Source organism: Diadema antillarum, unplaced genomic scaffold (assembly GCF_040938485.1).
Source record: "Diadema antillarum isolate AM-2024a unplaced genomic scaffold, OU_Dant_1.0 scf00000196, whole genome shotgun sequence".
Taxonomy (NCBI): domain Eukaryota; kingdom Metazoa; phylum Echinodermata; class Echinoidea; order Diadematoida; family Diadematidae; genus Diadema; species Diadema antillarum.
Genome location: NW_027271085.1, coordinates 1,551,922 through 1,572,283, shown reverse-complemented (window position 1 = coordinate 1,572,283; position 20,362 = coordinate 1,551,922). Strand labels below are relative to the sequence as shown.

The 20,362-nt window shown below is 40.6% G+C and overlaps 1 protein-coding gene across 1 annotated transcript in view; it reads right to left on the bottom strand.

Moving 5' to 3' along the window:
* LOC139723613 (plastin-3-like) overlaps positions 1-20,362 on the bottom strand; it is a 73,206-nt gene that overhangs the window by 8,692 nt on the left and 44,152 nt on the right. Inside the window, exons 7-8 of the mRNA XM_071634839.1 lie at positions 2,448-2,592; positions 20-138 (exon numbers count right to left, since the gene is read on the bottom strand). Coding sequence (XP_071490940.1) covers positions 20-138; positions 2,448-2,592 — 264 coding nt within the window. The remainder of the gene's footprint in view (positions 1-19; positions 139-2,447; positions 2,593-20,362) is intronic.

The following is a 20,362-nucleotide window of genomic DNA, read 5'->3' as shown; positions in this document are numbered from 1 at the left end:
AATTAGGGGTGACCAATACCTGCTTGATATCGAAACGTTGGAGAGCAATCTCACTGGGACATATCTGCCTGAGGAGGATGTCATACACTTCAGAGTCCTTGATGTCGCCGGAGAAGTCCTTGATGCGGCGTGGGGACCCTGATTACAAAAGACCACATGAATGTCAAAGGTTAATATTTATATAAAACAGATAATCCATACTTCACCAGCAATCCAATATCCTAATTAAACGCCTATGGATGATTCAGTGGAACAGAGAACACAGGATTGTGGTGTTTTAGACTCTTTTATATGATGTATACTCGCACAACATTCCACTTTTCCTATATCCATACCAATCCCTCCAGCCTAGTTACATTTAAAAACTAGAATAGCACTCTAAAGAGTGCAGACCTCTGCCAAGCGGCTACTTTCCACCGATGATCTTGCTCTTTCCAAAGAAATTTTTCTCCTCTCCACCACTGTGGAAAAGCTCTTTGGGCTCTTCCACAGAGATCAGTTATTTCCACCCATAGGTATACTACAGCACATGCTGAAAAATCGCCCGATTTCCCAATATAGAAGCCTTTGTCACGTCATAAACCCTCAGCTGCGTGGTGCGCCTCGCCCTAGCAGAAATTAGAGCAAGCACTTTAGTGCACGCATGCAAACCTCAAATATGCGCAGCCTGACCTCCCACGTTCATTGACCCTACTTGCCAAAATATCAAAAATCCTTCGTAAATTCCCCCAAAATTCTCGGATCACTACCAAAATTTAATCATCTGTTACTTGTATCATTCTAAACCTTTCCTGCAAGTTTCATCCAAATTCGGTAACTACTTTTTGAGTTATTTTGCACACAGTCAAACTAACTAAACAAACAAACAAACAAACGGTAACGAAAACATAACCTCCTCCTTTGGCGGAGGTAAAAAAAAAAGAAGAATTTACACGTTCCTTTCACTTCTCCCTGACATGCGTTGAGGATGTATCATTCCCCTAGCTTTTGGAAGCAGTAAGGCACACTGCTCTTCCGTTTTCCACAAAAATTAAAACATGTTGATTTTTTTTTTTTCTGTGTGTTGCTTCATCCAACTACCTGCACAAAGCCGCAGATCATTGTAAAGAGGAAGGAAAGATACATAGAGCCAACTTTGGCAATATTACCTTTTACAGTTCTCTAAATGTTTCATTCATTTTTTTTTTTTAATAGATAATTGTCATGTAATTAGGTACAAAGTGTAGGGCAAATTATTACATCAATCTAAAGCTTAGCATCTACTGAATTCAGATCTGCCAAAAACCAATAAATCATTCTCCCAGCACTATATGGTTTTTGCGATGATGCGTCACATTTTACCTTATGCTGCTGTCCTACAATGATGCCATCTATTATGTATTGCAGTCTTCCTATCGAGTGATGGTGACACTAAAACATCATTAACCCTCTGCTTGTGACATCATAATGCCCTGCCCACAGGTTTGTGGGTGAAATTTGGGCACATTTCACTCATTGACACAGAAATGGTTAATAACCCAGAGGTCTCACACTTACCTACGTGTACAGTATCATAAAAGTTCACCTTCCTTGCATTCTTGCAGACTATCAAATAATATTCAAGGACATACAATGGTAGCAAACTTTGGGAAAAAAAGACGATCAACACGTGAAAACTGGCCCCCAATTAAAAAAAAAAAAGGTCCTGGCCCTGGTGGGACCAACTCTAGATCTGCCATAAAAAAAAACAAACAAACAAACACAAAAAAAACAAACTTGAAAGTAAAGTCGATATTAACCCGTTCCGTACAAGAACCTGGTGGCCTGCGTATAAAGTCTATGGGCATGTCAGAGTTCAGTATGGAACAGGTTAAATGTATTCAGAGTATTTGTGTTTGATGTTTTAAATGATCTCTATTTTGGGAAGCTCTGGGGTCCCTCGAGGGTCACAAGGGGAGTGGTGTCATGATGTCCCAAATCAAACTTGAACAACTGGTTACTATTACCAATCAGGTTTCTCATAGCACTACCATTGATTATCACTTTAATAGGGATCTAGAGAAGAAGATTTGTAAAGATAAGTTTTGGGGCTTTGCCCCGCCTCCTCCTCCCTCCCCCCCCCCCCAAAAAAAAAATTATGCTGAGGGGCGCATACAGGGAATGGCAGCTATTTCCACAAATATATTGTAAATACTCATTCTTAACACTGAGATCTTATCAACTCGTTGAGGACGAGTCCCGAGTATACTCGGGCAAGCATCTATGGGAAATGCATGCTGTAGCAAAATCAATCCGTCCTTAACCCGTTGAGGACGGGCTGATTTTGCTACAACACGCATTTCCCGTAGACCCTTGCCCGAGTATACTCGGGACTCGTCCTCAACGGGTTAACTGGTTAACCTTAGAAATGGGGGGGGGGGGGGGGGAGAGGAATCAGTAGGTCTGAAGGTTACTGTGAGGGCACTGACCGGACTGCTCCAAGTGGTAGTTGACCCATCGGATGAGGAGCTCCTCAGGGGAGAGCTTCTGGAGGTCCTCTAGCTCCTCTCCCTCATGGAGGAGATGGATGAGGCCAGGCACATTGTGCAGATCAATCTTGGCAAAGAGTCCAATCTGAGGTCAGCAATTAAAGAAAAAACAACAACAACAATAATGATTTTAGAGACTGGTCTGAGGTAGTAAAGCAAAGAGGAAAAGAAAGAAAACAAACAAACAAAAACAATATCAGTATAAATGAATCAAGGGCCCAAATTCACGAAGGTGGTACAAATGAAACCATGGTTTAAACCATCGACAAAAACCATGGAGCGCCAAGTGTCGCATGGAATATTTCATTACGAAATCAGTCATTTCGTCAATGAAATGATTATTTTGTAACGAAATGACAACATTTTGTAACTAAATGAACATTTCGCCCACGAAATGATAATTTTGTTAACGAAACGGTCATTTTGTCGACGAAATGACCAACTTCAAGCAACAGGTGGGTTTCTTTTCTTATAGACTACAAATGCACAGTTGCACCTGATGATTTATGAATGTCATCTTTTATACAGAAAAATAAAAAAAGAGAGAATCTTCTCATGTTTATGAACGTCCAATAGCTTGAGACCGACTACTAGGGAATATGATTTATTACTGCTGTCATTCTGTCTTCATACTTAACCCTTTCTGTGCCAGGAACATTGGACAGTGTGTACAACGGGTTTACGCTACGGATTTACTGCACTAATAAGCACTACGTGAGATAATGAGAAACGTCTTATGAAATATGAAAGGTCATGTAATCTTAAGAAGGATTCAATGTTTATTTCATGAAAATTGGTTTTCAAATGGCTGAGATGTCCAAAAAAGTGACAATAATAAAAGGCGACAGGCCACACCTTTTATTAGGATTTCTTTGTTTCACCTTGTTTTTAGATATCTCAGCCATTTCAAGACCGATTTTCATCAAATAAACTTTTGATACCCCTTAGAATTGCATGCTCTTTGACATCTCATAGAGTGGTTTCTGAATATCTCGCAAAACGTTAAAAGCTAAATCCTTACCTCAACCAGAACTGTACACACCCTTAAAGACAGACTATAAATTTGAAAGTACTTCAGTGATAGGTATAATGATAAACAGGGATATAACTATAGAAACACATAATGCTTTATCACAGAGCTCTGTGAAAGCAGCTGACACATATTTTACATCTATATGGTCAATAAATCTTAAGTCTGTGCACGCATGTATACACACACATGCACGTACTTGCACATACAATGTAGCTACAATGTACTGTATACCATGGGACAAATAGTGTCAAGAATTTGTTATTTTCAAAACTGAAAACAAAAATGTCGAAAGTATTTTAGGAGTGTGATGAATTGTACCCAAGGAATTCTTCCTTCGTGTCACTAGCCGTCAATATGAAAGAAAAAGAAATAAGATCCCTCTCCACCCACCCCCCCCCCAAAAAAAAAATCCCAGTAGCAAATGCACAATTTCCTTTTTTTAATATGCTTTCAAAATAACACACTGCCTGCAACAGAAATGGCTTTGTACAAAGATGAGGTGAAAGTGGTCATCTGTTCTCAATATCTTATGCGACAGCAATATTGTTTAAAGATTAAATAGCAAGACTACCGCATATTTTTATTTTTTTTTATTTTTTATTTTTTATTTTTTTTTTTGGGGGGGGGCTCTTGTTTAGCGGACCATCTCAACACTGACAACACAAAAACTAATAGCTTTACCATACATTTTTTTGCTCTTTTCTTTTCTTTTTAGGGGGGGGGGGGACCTCTCATCAACACATTACTGTTGTAGTCTTTTACCCTGTTTTGGGAGGAACATCTCAATTTTGGCAAAACTTTCAAAATCTACTGTGCATTATTTGCATAGAGCCTGTAGCATAGCATGAAACTTTAAAGGTCCTGGTTACCTTTGGGAGCAGTGATTTAAAGACGATATCACCCCAGCTTTCTCATACTACCTTTTTAGGCGGACCATCTCAACATCAACACTACAACAGCTATCTCATACCCTTTTTAGGGAGCAATCTCCTATCCTTTTTAGGATATATCTCAACATTCCCAATATCACAACCACTAGGAAACCAAGAACTCTGATCTACTCAACACGCTTCCTCATTCGTCAGCAAATGTAAATTTTCGGCATTTCACTTTCAGTTCAGGAGTGGTCACATTATGAAGCAAAACTGCAATGGCAATTACCTACCCACAGATTCACTACCATTTTTTAATTTGCTGCAAGGGCACTATGCAGCAACTTCCTCATTTTCGGAATTTTAATACCTCGCAGGAAATGAATGGACAAACAGATTGAAAAAATAAAAATCCCTGAGAGCATCAAGTTACTGACCATTTACTACATGAGCATTCAGAATTAACCCTATATTAAAGTTGTGTATTAGAGTGTTGACTGGCACAGAAAACAAGACAGGATTGAACCCACAGTCCAATGCCCATGCTACACAAAGAGTTACAAGCAATGTAAAAGCGGATATTTTCGTCCGACTACTTTTTCGCGCTCGGCTGTGTAAGAAGAGTTTCGCATGTTTTTAATTCCGCAGAATCAAGACATCAACTACTGAAACATACATTGTACATTGTATGGCAAGCAAAAATATTCGCATGCTTAAAATCATTTTCGCGCTAGTTTCTGGTTGTGCAAAGGGCATGAAAATTTCAACACCGTGAAAATTTCCACTTTAACAGTAACTCGAAGCTGGTTCTTGCTTCAAGGTGAATATAGAAATTGTACAGATTTTATCACTAGATATTACAATGTATATCACTGTCAATGACAACACAGTAATAGCTTTGATTTGCAATTTATACTCCTCCTGTGAACCACGATGAAAGTAATACACGTATAAGCACTTGATCTGCCACCTAATCGGAGTTGATTTCTCAAGTACAGATCAATTTTTTGCATTTCACTTTCCATTGTGCGTCAGGGAATCACCAATTTCAGTTTACAAGTGTCATCGTGAGCTAGGCCTCTGTGGCACACTCGTCTCAATTACAAATTAATTTCAGTGGTTAGCTCCCACTCCATCATATAGCTTGGAGTATGAGGAGACACCCATCACGATATCTGTTTTGGTATCAATGCGGTGACACTTTCATTTTGATGGTTATCTCTACACAATCTGAAAGGCTCTATTGAGCCCCATATCATTGCTGACAATGTATAGTCCCACAGTACATACATTATGTACACGGTGTAGCATGTCCCAAATGCACTTGATACATATAATGCCTAAAACTGATTAAAAATGTTAGCAATGTGGGAGAAAATTGACACAAACGTACTTTCGATCATACAACTGGCATTTTGACACTGATTGTGATGAAAGTATCATAGTTCAATGTTGGATTGGCTCATATGAATCATTACCCTAGGCAAAATTGGTTTGATGTACATGTACTTATGATTCTTTATTATACATTATTACTCAACAGTTTTCACGGAATTATGCACCGAATTATGCAAGATATCATGAATGGAACTAAGAACGGAGTTACACATATGGAAATGATTATGGAATCAAGTGAAATGAAAATGCGAAACTTCGAATAAAGCATAATTCCCGTAGAAACCTTTGTTGGTGTTTTTGTACTGCCGACCACTACAGCCACAGTGAAAACTCTCTGCGAAAACTCTTGGCTGAAACTATGAGCGACAACACCTTCAGTAAAAAACTTTCGCAGTTCGTGCTATGAAATTGCCCTACGATTGAAAAATGAGATCACTATCAGTACGATGAAGGTAGCTTCTGATTAGGAAAGTGTTTCATTTACGTGTGACTCTTCCACTACTGTACTAAGAGAACTTCATCATGTCGGAAGGAGATGGTAGCAGACGGGATAGAAGACCCACAGAGAAGGGTTTCCAACACCAAACAGACGTCACCATGAAGACATGGAAAGATGCCGTTCGACTTTGGAGGAGAAGGGCAAATAAACATAGACAACTTATGGTTGAAGATGACGTCAAAGTCGAGGTGATCAAAGAATCCCGCAACCTAGTGCAAGAGGCTATGGATAAGGCCATTTCCGCGCAAGAACAGCTCACAGCGTTAGCTCCTTCAGCAAATACAGATGATGATATTGAAGAGAAGCTGGAAGAGATGGAAGAGGAGCACACATCTTTAATGAGAGAGACCTTGAAGATCATCTTACAGTTGAAAGGAGGAACTCTGTCTTCAAAATCAGGTTCCCGTTCATCGAAAAGAAGAGTTCAAGACTGGATCAACAATCAAGAATCGATCTCTTCAAAAGCTAGTTCAGTTGACAAAGAAGTCAGTCCTCGCCCAGTCGAATCACCGATTAAGATGGAGGACCATACCTCCCCTGTGGAAGGTGCCCCCAAGAAAGATGACGTTAAATCTTCATCACAAGAAAAGCAACCAGCAGACCAGCGCAGTACTCACGATGTTCTCGCTAACAGTTTGAAGGAACTGCTCTGCTTTAACAGACTGCCCCTTCCCGAGCCTGGCATATTCGCAGGTAACCCGCTGGACTATACATTATGGAGGAGAAGTTATGATGCCTTGATTGAGCATCGAGGAATTCCCCCTGGAGAGAGGTTTTACTTCCTGTTAAAGTATCTCACTGGTGAGCCGAGATCTTTGGTGCAAGGTTACTCAATGATCGGAGATGCTGCTGGATACAATGAGGCTAAGAGGGCACTGGAACAGAGATACGGAGATCATTTTGTGGTATCCAATGCCTATCGTGACAAGCTTGACTCCTGGCCGAAGATAGGAGCGAGAGATGCAACCGGACTGAGGAGACTTGGAGACTTTTTGAAGCAGTGTGACACAGCTTCTAAGTATGTTCCTCATCTAAGTCATCTCGATGATGAAAGAGAAAACCGGAAGCTTTTGATGAAACTCCCCGATTGGCTGGTCGTGAAATGGAGCAGGAAAGTCGTTGAATGGAGGCAACAGTGGGGAACATTCCCACCCTTCACTGTATTCACTAGCTTCATCGATGAAGAGGCTGTCATCGCGTGTGACCCTGTTACTTCTCTTCAGTCGCTGCAGACACCAAAGGATAGGAGGAAGTCAGCTGTTTCTGGCTTTCAGCAGACAGGAACCCAGCATCGGAATCAGAGAGATGGATCTGCAGCGAAAGGGCCACCTTCATGCATCTTCTGCAAGGGTCAGCACCACCTCGCCGAATGTTCTTCTTTCAGTGCAGAGACGATGCAGAAGAAAAGACAGGTCGTCAGGGAGAATGGACTCTGTTTCGGCTGCCTTAAGAGGGGACACCTATCAAAGGAATGCAGGAAGAGACAGACCTGCTCTTCTTGTAAAGGAAAACATCCTACTGTTCTGCATGATGAAGAGTGGAAGCTACGGCAACAGGATGCCAAGAAAGAAAGGGATGTCAAGGAAATGCTGGAATCAAAATCTTGTGCATCGAATTTGGACTCCAGTCATTCAACAAAGTCCTCAATGATAGTTCCTGTGTGGCTTTCGCATGAATCATGCCATGAGGACAGATTAGTATACGCTATGCTGGATACTCAATCAGATACATCTTTCATTCTCACTGAAACGAAGGAGGCAATGAGAATTAAAGGAGTTGAGGTGAACCTGTTACTTTCTACGATGACCAAGGCGAATGAGAGAATAGCAAGTGAAAAGGTGACTGGTCTTAAAGTGAAAGCTTTCAACAACTCCGAGAAGATAATCAACCTCCCTCCTACTTACACGAGAGATATCATGCCAGCAGATAGACATCATATCCCCACTCCTGATATGGCGAGATCCTCCCAACATTTGTCCAGGATTGCAAACATGATAGCTCCTCTTCAAGATGTTGAAATTGGGCTCCTGATAGGCTACGACTGTGCTAAAGCTCTTGCTCCACGTGCTGTCATCCACTCTCCCGATGATAGAGGTCCATACGCAGTCCAGACAGACCTTGGCTGGACCATTGTTGGCACAGTGAACGAAGAGTATGCTGACAGTCACAACGATCCAATTGGTGTGAGCCATCGTACAGCAGTGCGAGTTGTGCCTGAAGAGGTTCAGCTACAAGGATGTCGATCAGAAGTGATCTTCGTGTGTCCAACGACAATGAAGGAAGAAATAGCTCCCCTTCATGTCTCCAACTTCTAGAGGCTGACTTCAAACCAGATAGGAAACAAAAACCCTATTCACAGAATGACGTGAAGTTCATTAGGATGATGGAGAAGGAGATCCACATCACACAGAGTGGGCATTATGAAATGCCACTGCCCTTCAAAGAGGAAAAGACGCCTTTACTGCCTAACAATAGATCAGTGGCCTTCAAACGTCTGAACCACCTGAAGAGGAAGTTTGAAAATGATGCCATCTACTACGAGCAGTACGTCCTGCAAATGAATAACCTCATTCAGAAGGGATATGCTGAAAGGGTGACGGAACCAGGCGAATCAGGCAAACGATGGTACATTCCTCATCATGGGGTGCAGGAGCCGAAAAAACTTAGAGTGGTTTTCGACTGCAGCTCACAATTCAAGGGAGAGTGCTTGAATTCCCACCTTCTGACGGGTCCTGATCTTACCAATGCTCTAGCCGGAGTTCTTTGTAGGTTCAGGAAGGAGAATGTCGCCTTCATGTGTGACATAAAAGAAATGTTCCACCAGTTTCATGTCAACGAGGAGCACCGTGACTACTTACGCTTCCTCTGGTGGCCAAATGGAGACTACCATCAAGAGCCCGTTGACTATCACATGAATGTGCATCTGTTTGGGGCTGCCTCTTCCCCTGGATGTTCGAACTATGGCCTGAAACAGATAGCTACAGACAAGGCAGATGAGATAGGTCATGATGCGGCCAGGTTCATCCATCGGGACTTCTACGTTGATGATGGGTTGAAAGCAGTAGCTACAGAGGAAGAGGCCATTGAACTGATTTCAAAAACCAAGAAAATGTGTGAACATGGAGGACTACATGTCCACAAAGTCGTCTCTAACTCTAGGAAGGTACTAGAATCAGTTCCAGTAGATGACAGAGCTAAAGAAGTTAAAGAATTGAACCTTCTACATGACCATCTTCCTATCGAGAAAGCACTCGGGGTTCAATGGTGTGTTGAGTCAGACAAGTTCCGCTTCAGGATGACCTTCCAAGACAAGCCACTGACCAGGAGAGGTGCTCTGTCGACCGTTATGTCAGTGTTTGACCCCCTTGGGCTGTTAGCTCCCCTCCTGTTGCCTGGGAAGCTAATACTGCAAGAGCTGTGCAGGAGTTCCGCTGCATGGGATGATCCACTACCAGACATACTGCAATCCAAGTGGGACAAGTGGAAAGCTGACATTCTCCAACTTGCCAGGCTGTCCATCGACAGGTGTTATAAACCCAAAGGCTTTGGAGAAATCAAGAATGCAGAGTTACACCATTTCTGTGATGCCAGCAACTTGGGTTATGGCCACTGTACGTACCTGAGACTGACAAACGAGAATGGAGAGGTGCGCTGTACACTGGTGATAGGCAAGGCCAGAGTTGCCCCAATCAAGACTGTCACCGTACCAAGGTTGGAACTCACTGCAGCAACCCTATCCATGAGAATGAGCTCATTTCTTCGTACTGAACTAGATCTCAACATTGACAGAGAGACCTTTTGGACTGACAGTCGAGTAGTCCTAGGCTACATCAAGAACGAGACAAGACGATTTCATGTGTTCGTCGCGAACAGAGTGTGCCAGATCAGAGACGAATCTTCATCTTCCCAATGGAGGCATATCGGCACAAAAACAAATCCAGCCGACGGTGCTTCAAGGGGACTGACGATCGATCAAATTGAAGCATCAAAGTGGTTCACTGGTCCAGACTTCCTTTGGGAAAAGGAAATCCCAGACGAGACGAAAGAGGAAGCTGTCCTTCTTCCTAAAGATCCTGAAGTGAAGTGTGAGACCCATGCCTCTTTGCAGAAAGTAAACGGTCTGGAGCTTGAGAGATTTGATCATCTATCCAGCTGGTATCGGGCAAAAAGAGCTGTGGCGAACTGTCTTCGTCTCAGATCGCACCTACGGAAACGTTGCCAAGCACGACGGGACGAAAGAGATGGAAAATGTGATTCCAAGCAGGTGGTAATGGAACCGCTGTGTACCGAACTACTGCTTCAAGCGGAAAAAGAAATCATAAAGCTGATTCAAAGACAGACCCTTGGTGAAATGAAAGCAGTAGAGGGTAATGAACGTCACAGCAAAAGAGAAAAAAGACGTCATTGCAAGGCCGCTAACCGTCTGCATCATCTTGACCCCTTCATAGATGATGATGGCATCTTACGAGTGGGAGGACGTCTGAGAAGGTCGGACATCTCATTCGAAAGCAAGCATCCTGCCATCTTACCTCAGACACATCTCACCAAGTTAATCGTATCCCAATGTCATGCCGATGTTGCTCATGGAGGAAGGGGTATGACAATCAACCATCTCAGAACGAAGGGATTTTGGATCTTGGGTTGCAGCAACTTCGTCGCAAAGTTCATCTTCCAATGTGTGACATGTCGTAGACTCAGACAACCACCGCAACTACAGAAAATGGCGGACTTGCCCAAAGACCGTCTTACCCCTGCCCCACCATTCACGTATGCTGGAGTTGATTGCTTTGGGCCGTGGTTGATCAAGGAAGGCAGAAAGGAACTAAAGCGCTACGGACTGATCTTCACGTGTATGGCATCCAGAGCCGTGCACATCGAAGTTCTGAATGCTCTCACCACAGATGCCTTCATCAACGCTCTGAGGCGGTTTATCTCTGTGAGAGGCCCTGTAAAGCAACTGAGGTGTGACAGGGGAACCAACTTTGTAGGTGCCGAGGCAGAATTCAAGCGGTGTGCTGAATCCAGTGAGGGTCAAGTAAAGGACCTTCTCCTCAAGGAAGGATGCGACTTCATGGCCTTCAAATTCAATGTACCTGCTTCAAGCCACATGGGCGGAGTGTGGGAACGGCAAATACGTTCCATACGTCAAGTCCTAGATGTCCTGCTCCATCAGGCGGGTCAGCAACTAGACGACGAGTCCCTGAGGACCTTGATGTGTGAGGCAGCAGCCATCGTGAACAGTCGCCCGTTAACCACTGAATTTCTGAATGAACCTACTCATCCAACTCCACTGACTCCTAATCATCTGTTGACTCAAAAGACAAAGATCATCCTTCCACCTCCGGGAAGCTTCTGTCGTGAGGACGTCTATGCGCGGAAACGCTGGCGAAGAGTCCAGCACTTAGCTAATGAATTCTGGAGTCGCTGGAGGAAAGAGTTCCTCAATCTGCTGCAGGCGCGGCAGAAATGGACCAAGCCACATCGCAACATGGAGGTAGGAGACGTAGTGATTATCAAGGATGATAACGCTCCGAGAAATTCATGGCCTCTTGGAAGAATTGTTGAGGTATATGAATCGAAGGATGACTTGGTTCGTAAGGTGAAACTGGCAGTAGGGGACACGAAATTAGACAATAAGGGAAAACGAAAGGGCCCAGTGACTTACCTTGATCGCCCCATTCACAAGCTGGTTCTCCTTGTTTCTAATGTAGACCAGGAATAATTCCCAGCCAAAGAGCCAACAGGACTGAAATTTAAGACTATTTGAAATAGACTGAGCCTCAAATGGACAAATTTCAGACATTTGTGATGATTTGAACTCCAATTCACCATCAGGAACTTAATTTGGTGAAAAATCCAACTTACAGACTGAACTCAATAATACCAATATTAAAGTATTTAATACATTCCATTGTTGTGGTGAAGTCAAAAGACAATGGATGCTCATTGGAAGAATATAGAGTGTGTGAACTTCTCATTTAAATGCTTCCTTTTTGTGTTTAGGGTCTGAATTCAAGACTATACCATTTTTGTGTACTACAATGAGACTAAATATCAAAGATTATATATCAAGTGGTCAAGAATATCTCATGTGTTCTACATGTACTTTGTTCATGTTATAAAGGTTACTACGAAATTGCATTTATGTTGTACTCTCAAAAGGGTATGAAATTGAGACGATAATTAGCAAGATATGAAGGTAAACATTGCACGATTTAAATTTGAGCAGAATAACACGTAAATTTGAGAGTCACAAGGAAAGGGTTGATGAGATGTAAATTCCCCCTCTTTGTGTGTATTGAGTATGCGTGCAATTTAAGCCAAAGGTACATTTTTATTTAAAACAATTGGAAATATGCGTACTTATAAATGTGTGTACTTGCAGTTTCATCATTTAAGAAATATGAGTCATGAAACTACTCAATTTCCTAAGTGGCAGAAATGGTTTTTCAAATATAATGAATTCGAGTTGAACTCAGTCAGTTTAATACGAGTGCATTGAATGTTCGCATGTGTTTATCTACAAGTGCTAGTATTACATGCATTCAATGATATGTCACAAGATTGCTCAATTTGGCAATTCTATGATATTGTGTCATGTTAAAGATAATCAGGAGTATCTGCAGTTTGATTTGATTTTGAATGAATGCGTTAAAGGTAAATTAATTCTTAATTTAAAGGAGCCATGTGATGAAAGTATCATAGTTCAATGTTGGATTGGCTCATATGAATCATTACCCTAGGCAAAATTGGTTTGATGTACATGTACTTATGATTCTTTATTATACATTATTACTCAACAGTTTTCACGGAATTATGCACCGAATTATGCAAGATATCATGAATGGAACTAAGAACGGAGTTACACATATGGAAATGATTATGGAATCAAGTGAAATGAAAATGCGAAACTTCGAATAAAGCATAATTCCCGTAGAAACCTTTGTTGGTGTTTTTGTACTGTCGACCACTACAGCCACACTGATGCTTCATATGAACAGATATTTCTAGTTAAGTCACTTAATTGATGACTTGTCTCAACACTCGAAAGATACTCTGATTCTTAACTTGTTGAGAACGCACGGATTTTGCTATAACAAGCATTTCCCATAGACACCTGCCCGAGTATACTCGGGACTCATCCTCAACATGTTAAACTCACATGATATAACAGACAGCTTCGTTCCTCCTATAGGAATATACTGGTAATACAAAATGTTTCTAACACTGACACTCACTAATTATGCAATATCCATTTCAGTCCCTAGACAGATGTCATTTCGGGACTTCTATCTGCCCTCAATAAACTTTTCAAACCCTGAGGAGGGAGGTAATGATTGTGTACACTGTTGCCCTCCCACGCCAGTCATTATCTGTGTGTATATTGTACAACTTGATCAGCCACTGGCTGGACGCCAAGAGGGTAACATTTCCAGGCAAGACCTTATACCTTAAATGGCTTGTTGTGATATGGGCTCGTATCCAATGAGTCACCCAGCCCGTCTATAATTTCTAGTTACTTTGCTTTCGCTTAAAAACCCCCCTCCCCCACGCCACGACTCAAAATTAATGACCTTTTTGCAGAGGAAGCTCCACCGTACTACCCTCAAAGGCCCACAATGTGTAATAATGGGGCATTCAGCACCACAAGAATTACATTGGCAGCTGGGGTAGAATACATGCAGGTATATTCAGTCACTGTTATCACAATCATTATGAACCAATTGCTCCTGAGAAAATACAATTACCCACACATTACTATAACAGTCACAACACATCCACCCTCTGCAGGTGTCGAGTTGGCTTATCTGTTGACATTTCACAAAACCGCCCGTTATACACGTACATCAGATATCCAGATGAATGTTTATGGGTGCCTTTTTTCAAACACTGTTCCTGTTCCCGTTAGGTTTTGCACAGTCTCTTGATCTTCTCAGACCATGATATCAAATGTTAGTTCTCTTGACTAATTTTAGACAATTTGTCTTCTCATTGACATCATCAGCAGACTGAATCAAGTCTACATATGAAGTGGTCTCATCTCTTTCCTCATCGAATAATAGTGTGAAATGCTGATCAGGGCCCCATTTCATAAAACTTGTTATCAGTGACAAGATGTCATAGTTGTTATAAGCTACTGAAATCCTTGCATCTGTTTGGCTGAGAGCAAATTTGTCATAGAAATGTGGGAGTTGTCACAGATGACAAGTTTTATGAAATGGGACCCTGGACAACACTGCAGTCTCTTTTCATCGGACTTTTCTTTCTAACATAGCTCTTCTTTTACATTGAAGCATTTTAACGACCTTTCAAAATGTCTTCTTCCAGAAAACATGTATTGAATTTGATCAACCCTGTTGATTGACAAGAAACAAGGTCATTAATACTGGAATGTAATGTATATTATCTGACATGGCTTTGTAAAAGTTATGGACAGTGCAAATAAACTTTTGTTTTCTTATCTCTCAAGAAGGTGTGTGGTATTTATTGACAGTTAAATCAGTAATGCCAAGTTTTGTTTTCAGGTTTGCCTTCGTTTACAAGGCTTAATCTAGGAGAGTTGAGATCAAGATGCAATTTTAGTAGCAAAAGCGAAACGTTGCTCAGAACACACACCTTAAAAACGCAATTAAAGTCTCGTAAAAATGGCATGAGGTAGAGGTCGATACTCGCCTCAAGAGAAGTCAACACGCCACAGCACAACAATGGAACTAATACGACACCACTGGCCATGACGGCTACGGAGGAAAACTCTAAATTCGTCACATCATCGACGAGAGTGACTGCTGATATCAACATCTAGATTATTACTGGTACTTGCGTTTGCAAATGATATATCTGCCTACATGTCTCATTACCTGTAAAATGTCATTCCTTTTTTTTTTTCATTTTTTATTTCAAGGCCACCATACATCAGAAGCCCCAGGGGAGTTTTGCAGCATGTAGGATGAATACCAAACATGTTTTATGGCACACAGCCAGTAAAGAGTTGTACTAATTACATTTGTACATCTGAGGGTGCCTTGTATTCATCACTGATACACAGATAGCTACAGATTGTTAATATCATGATTTACATAAATACGACTGGTTCACGTATTATGCATTCTGTGACTATGAGTCACTCATTATGTTTTAAGTTACTCTTCATTTTTTTTTCAACATCTTTTTTTCCCTTCAATCTACTGACATAATATTACTACACTTCTACTATGAGATCTCTTTGTGCCCTCGTAGAGCTATAATAAATATACTCCTATCAAAAGGACTAGGTGTATACTTTTGGTGTCAAATCATTCACGGCTATTTAATTCTGAGTAATTTACGGTTCAGACGGTTCAGGCATGCAATTCTAATTTTGTGATATTTCACACATTTTCATCTGAAATGTGTATGACTTCATAATCCACAGAAGTAAGAGATTTGCACAACCATCAATATTCACCTCACAGTATACAAACTATAGATGGCTTATGCAGAAAAGGGAAATCAGACGGGCACAGCTTTCCTCAGCCAAAAGAAAAAACATGTTGTGTGGGAAATGATGGAAAGTTTGTAAAATATTTAAACTATCAGATTAATAAACTTGATTTCTAAGATATATCTCATAGTATGAACTTCCTTGTTTGTTTGAATGCATCCATTAGCATGCTGAACATGCATGCATCAGGGTAGAAATAACCACTTAAATACCACAAAGCATCAAATATCAGTGTTTTCTTTCCCATTCCCTATATATCTGTTTCTCTATCTCTTTCTGTATCTTTTTCTTTCTTTACACGTGTATATAGATCTCTAACAATCCTCCTATCTTTCTCTTTCTAATACTCTATTTTCAGTATATTTCTTCCGCTTCAACATACCGTAGTCCTCTCTTTCTCTCTCTCTCTCTCTCTCTAAACATGATATATTGATTCCTGAACTACACTTGTAATATAGCTTTAATTCTCTCTCAGCACATCTCTCTCAATATCATATACCTACACCTCTATATCTCTCTCAATATAATACAACTATACCTCTATATCTCTCTCAATATAATACAACTATACCTCTACATCTCTCTCAATATACATGTAATACAACGTTACTATACCTCTACATCTCTCTCAATATTCATAATAAAACTATACCTCTACATCTCTCTCAATATAATACAACTATACCCCTACATCTCTCTCAATATATGTGTAATACAACTATACCTCTACATCTCTCTCAATACTTATAATAAAACTATACCTCTACATCTCTCAATATAATACAACTATACCTCTACATCTCTCTCAATGTAATACTTTAAAACTATACCTCTACATCTCTCTCATTCTATCTTACTCTCCTTTGGTACTTCCTTATTTACAGAAGCAAACTGGTCAGCACATTCATTCTGACATGAATTAGCCTTAAATGGAAATGCACATCTCCCTGCTGCAACCGATCATGTGACTGGAGTTATTTTTGTTCTTTTTTTTTGTCCTCTTTTCCATTTCCTTCTCAGAGACCACGCCCTCTTTTATAATGACTGACAGACTGACATTAAAGGGATGGTATAGTTTTGGTCAAGATGGGGCTTCAAGTTTTCATATCTCTTTGTGAGATAATGAGGAACCTCTTATGAAATTTGAAAGAGCATGTAATTCTAAGAGGGATTCAAAGTTTATCTGATGAAAATTGGTTTTGAAATGGCTGAGATACCCAAAACAAAGTAAAACAAGTGATCCTAATAAAAGGTGGATTCTACCTTTGTCGGCAATAGGTTTGCTTTGTTAAATGCTTAGGATATCTTGGCAGCCATTTCACAACCAATTTTGATCAAATACATTTTGAATTCCTCTTAGAATTGTATGTTCTGTAACATTTCATGAGTGGTTTCTTGTGTCTCACAAAAAGGTGTGTGTAAAAGCTCAATCCTCATCTTAACCAATACTGTACTATCCCTTAAAACTCAAATGAGCTTTGAGGCCAGTACAAGCAGGATTCTGCTTGGTATAACAGTGCATTGTCAAGGACCAAGTATCATAATGCTAATTAAGTTCAGCAGGTTTACTGCTAAATAATATGACATATTTATAAATATCCTTGGAAAATAAGGGGGAAACAGAATCTGCAATTAGGGCCCCGTCACACAACAGCAAATGCCTAACGAATGCCAAGCGAAAGCCCAACAAATTCGAAAATGTGAAGACAGTTTGCATGTCTGACGTTCTTTGAATTCATTAGCTATTCGTAGGGAATCGCAGAGATACGCTGGAGATTTTGGACATGTTTAAAAACAAAAATCGGCTCCAGCGTATCTCTGCGAATCCCGACGAATAGCTAATGAATACAAAGAACGCCAAGCATGTTACGAACTATTCTAGTATTACCAACGGATGTGAACATATCTTCAAATTTTCGAATTTATTGGACATTCGTTGGACATTCGTTGGGCATTCGCTGTAGTGTGACGGGGCCTTTAGAGAAGCAGTGAGCCCTCAACCATACGTAACTTAATGCACATTCTATAGAAAGTGAATAGCAAAAGTACGGAGTATGATGTATGACTGATCTATGATACAGTACGCGCAATAAGAAACGCCTCCGTCAATTTCGTTTTCCAACGAAAGTTCGTTATCGATCGAGTAGCAACGAAATTTGGACGAAATTTGGACGAAATTTCATTATCGATCCAGTAGCAACGATTCTGACGCTTTGTGGACGCATTTCACGCACGACCGCCCGCTCAATTTCGTTCGGCAAATGCGTTGCTCGTTCGGAAAATGCGTGTTCGGAGCTCGGCAGTTTCGTCCAAATTTCGTTAAAAGCGTCCGTGATCCAAGGCGCACATGGAATACAGTACACACGTGTGTGTGTAGTGGCCACATCCACAGCCGCTAGCCGGCAAGAATCACTGCAAGATTAGACTCAACAAGTACTAGTAGTAGCACAGCGGTCGGGAATGAGAACAGTAGACAGGCGTGGAATTCACCTGATTCACATAATACTATTAAGAATGGTAACATGTATACATACATCGATGCCGTTTTCATTGAAGCAATTTGTAAAAGTTTTAGTTTCCCTTACCCTAGCTGTAAGTACGGCACCGTTAGCAGATTATTCACTGCATTTGTAAGTCACCTGATACATCACATGTTGGTATGCGGGCTGCATGTAACTAGGGAATGTGCACGTGTGGGAAAGGCGAGTGCGCCGTATGTGCGTCGCAATTGCCATGGCATGGCTCGCTCGGCTGAACGAAACAGAGATGTACGATACATGACAAGACCCAGTATAAGGCCTACTAATTGTTCACGTGTTGTTGTTTTTTTTTTACAAGCAGAAAATAAACAACTGTTGATCATGAAATAGACTAAATTACCAATCAGAGATCATTCGGGTTCATAGTATCTAAGAGAAATCACGCAATTTTGGCGAGGGTGAACCCACAGGAACCCACAGGAACCTTATCGTAGAATGCCGACCAAAAAGAAAATGGTTTCACTAAAATTGCGTGTACGTAAAATCCATTTGAGTATAGAAAGAAAATTAACCCCTAAAAAGAGGAAAAAAGAAATTAGAAGGATTTGTTCGCCGTTATTTGGTCATTAAATATATTTTCTTTCTTCAGCAATTGCGCGTTACATTGCCCGTTTTTTTATTGAATCAGGGCCCTGTTGCATAAAACCCTTACCGCTGGACTTACCGCTCCTTTCTATGCGGTAAATCTTAAATCAGCGGTAAATTTTATAATCATTGATGCTGACGGTAGTTACTATTGAAATTCAATGGTAAGTTTTATGCAACGGGCCCCAGAAAAGCAAAAAAAAAATAATATTCAAAACAAGACAATAGTTTGATATCGTTTATTTCTTTATTGGACAGAGAGATAATTCAGACGGTACGTGGAATTTTCAATGCGACTAATTCAGACTGATTCTTAGTTTGACTTGGCTCTTTCTTTCTTTCTTTTTTTATTTTATTTTTTTTTGGGGGGGGGGGGGTTTGAGGTTCATGTTCGTTGTACCCATGCACCCATAAGGTTCATTAGGACGAAAATGAAACATTCAGATACACGCGACTTCCCTACACGAAAAATAGATGTTCGTAAATGTGATACTGGTAGTCAAATTATGATTCATAATTCGAAAATGCACGAATGTTTGTGATTGGATAGGTGCGTTATTGTCGAATTAGCAAACCTTCGGAGTACTGTAGTATCGAGCCTGTTGTATTCAAGGATAAACGAACTTTTGAAATAATGAATTTTATATTCAGAGTAAGACAATAGGGCCCTAAGTTTAATTCTTATATACCTGTAGTTTGACATCGTTTATTTCCTAGTTGTGAAGCGGGAAGCGAGAGATAATTCTGAAAAGAAGTATATATACAGTCATGCAGACGGAACGTGAAATATTCAAAGCAGCTATGAGATTAAATCTTAAGTTGTTTATTTGTTTGTTTGATTGCTTGTTTGTTGTTATGCTCAAGCGTTGGTGTAATTATATATACATTTTTTTTTTTTTGGGGGGGGAGGCATTTTTGTAGTACCCAATGCACGTAAAGTTCGCTGATGCGAAAGTGATAAAATGTTCCGTAACACGCAAATTCCCTACACCTTGTACAGATGTTCGTACCTAGTGTGAAAATAAAATGTATTACTATTATTTTGTTTCCCCCATTGTTCGATGGGTATAGCAAACCTTCGGAGTGTCAATCCTTTCGTTTTCGGATAAACGAACTTCCTTAACTCACAACACCATGTTTCAGAGTAACAAACTAGTCATTATTTTATTCGGGCATTGGGAATAGTTCAGGAATAAAATATAGAAGGGAGGAAAATCTTTAAGGCAAGAATTACGATGGATTCTTAGTTTGAAATCATTTATTCATTTCCGTGGTGTTCATTATTCCGAAAAAAAGAAAACGGGTGCGCTATTCCGATGGTTACGGCGTTATTTCGAATCCGAAACACGCATATTCCTTGTGCCTATCCATGTTTGTTGATTCGAAAATGTAATCATGCTGCGGGTAACTGCTATAGGGGGCCATATATTGTTTTATTTCTGTCTAT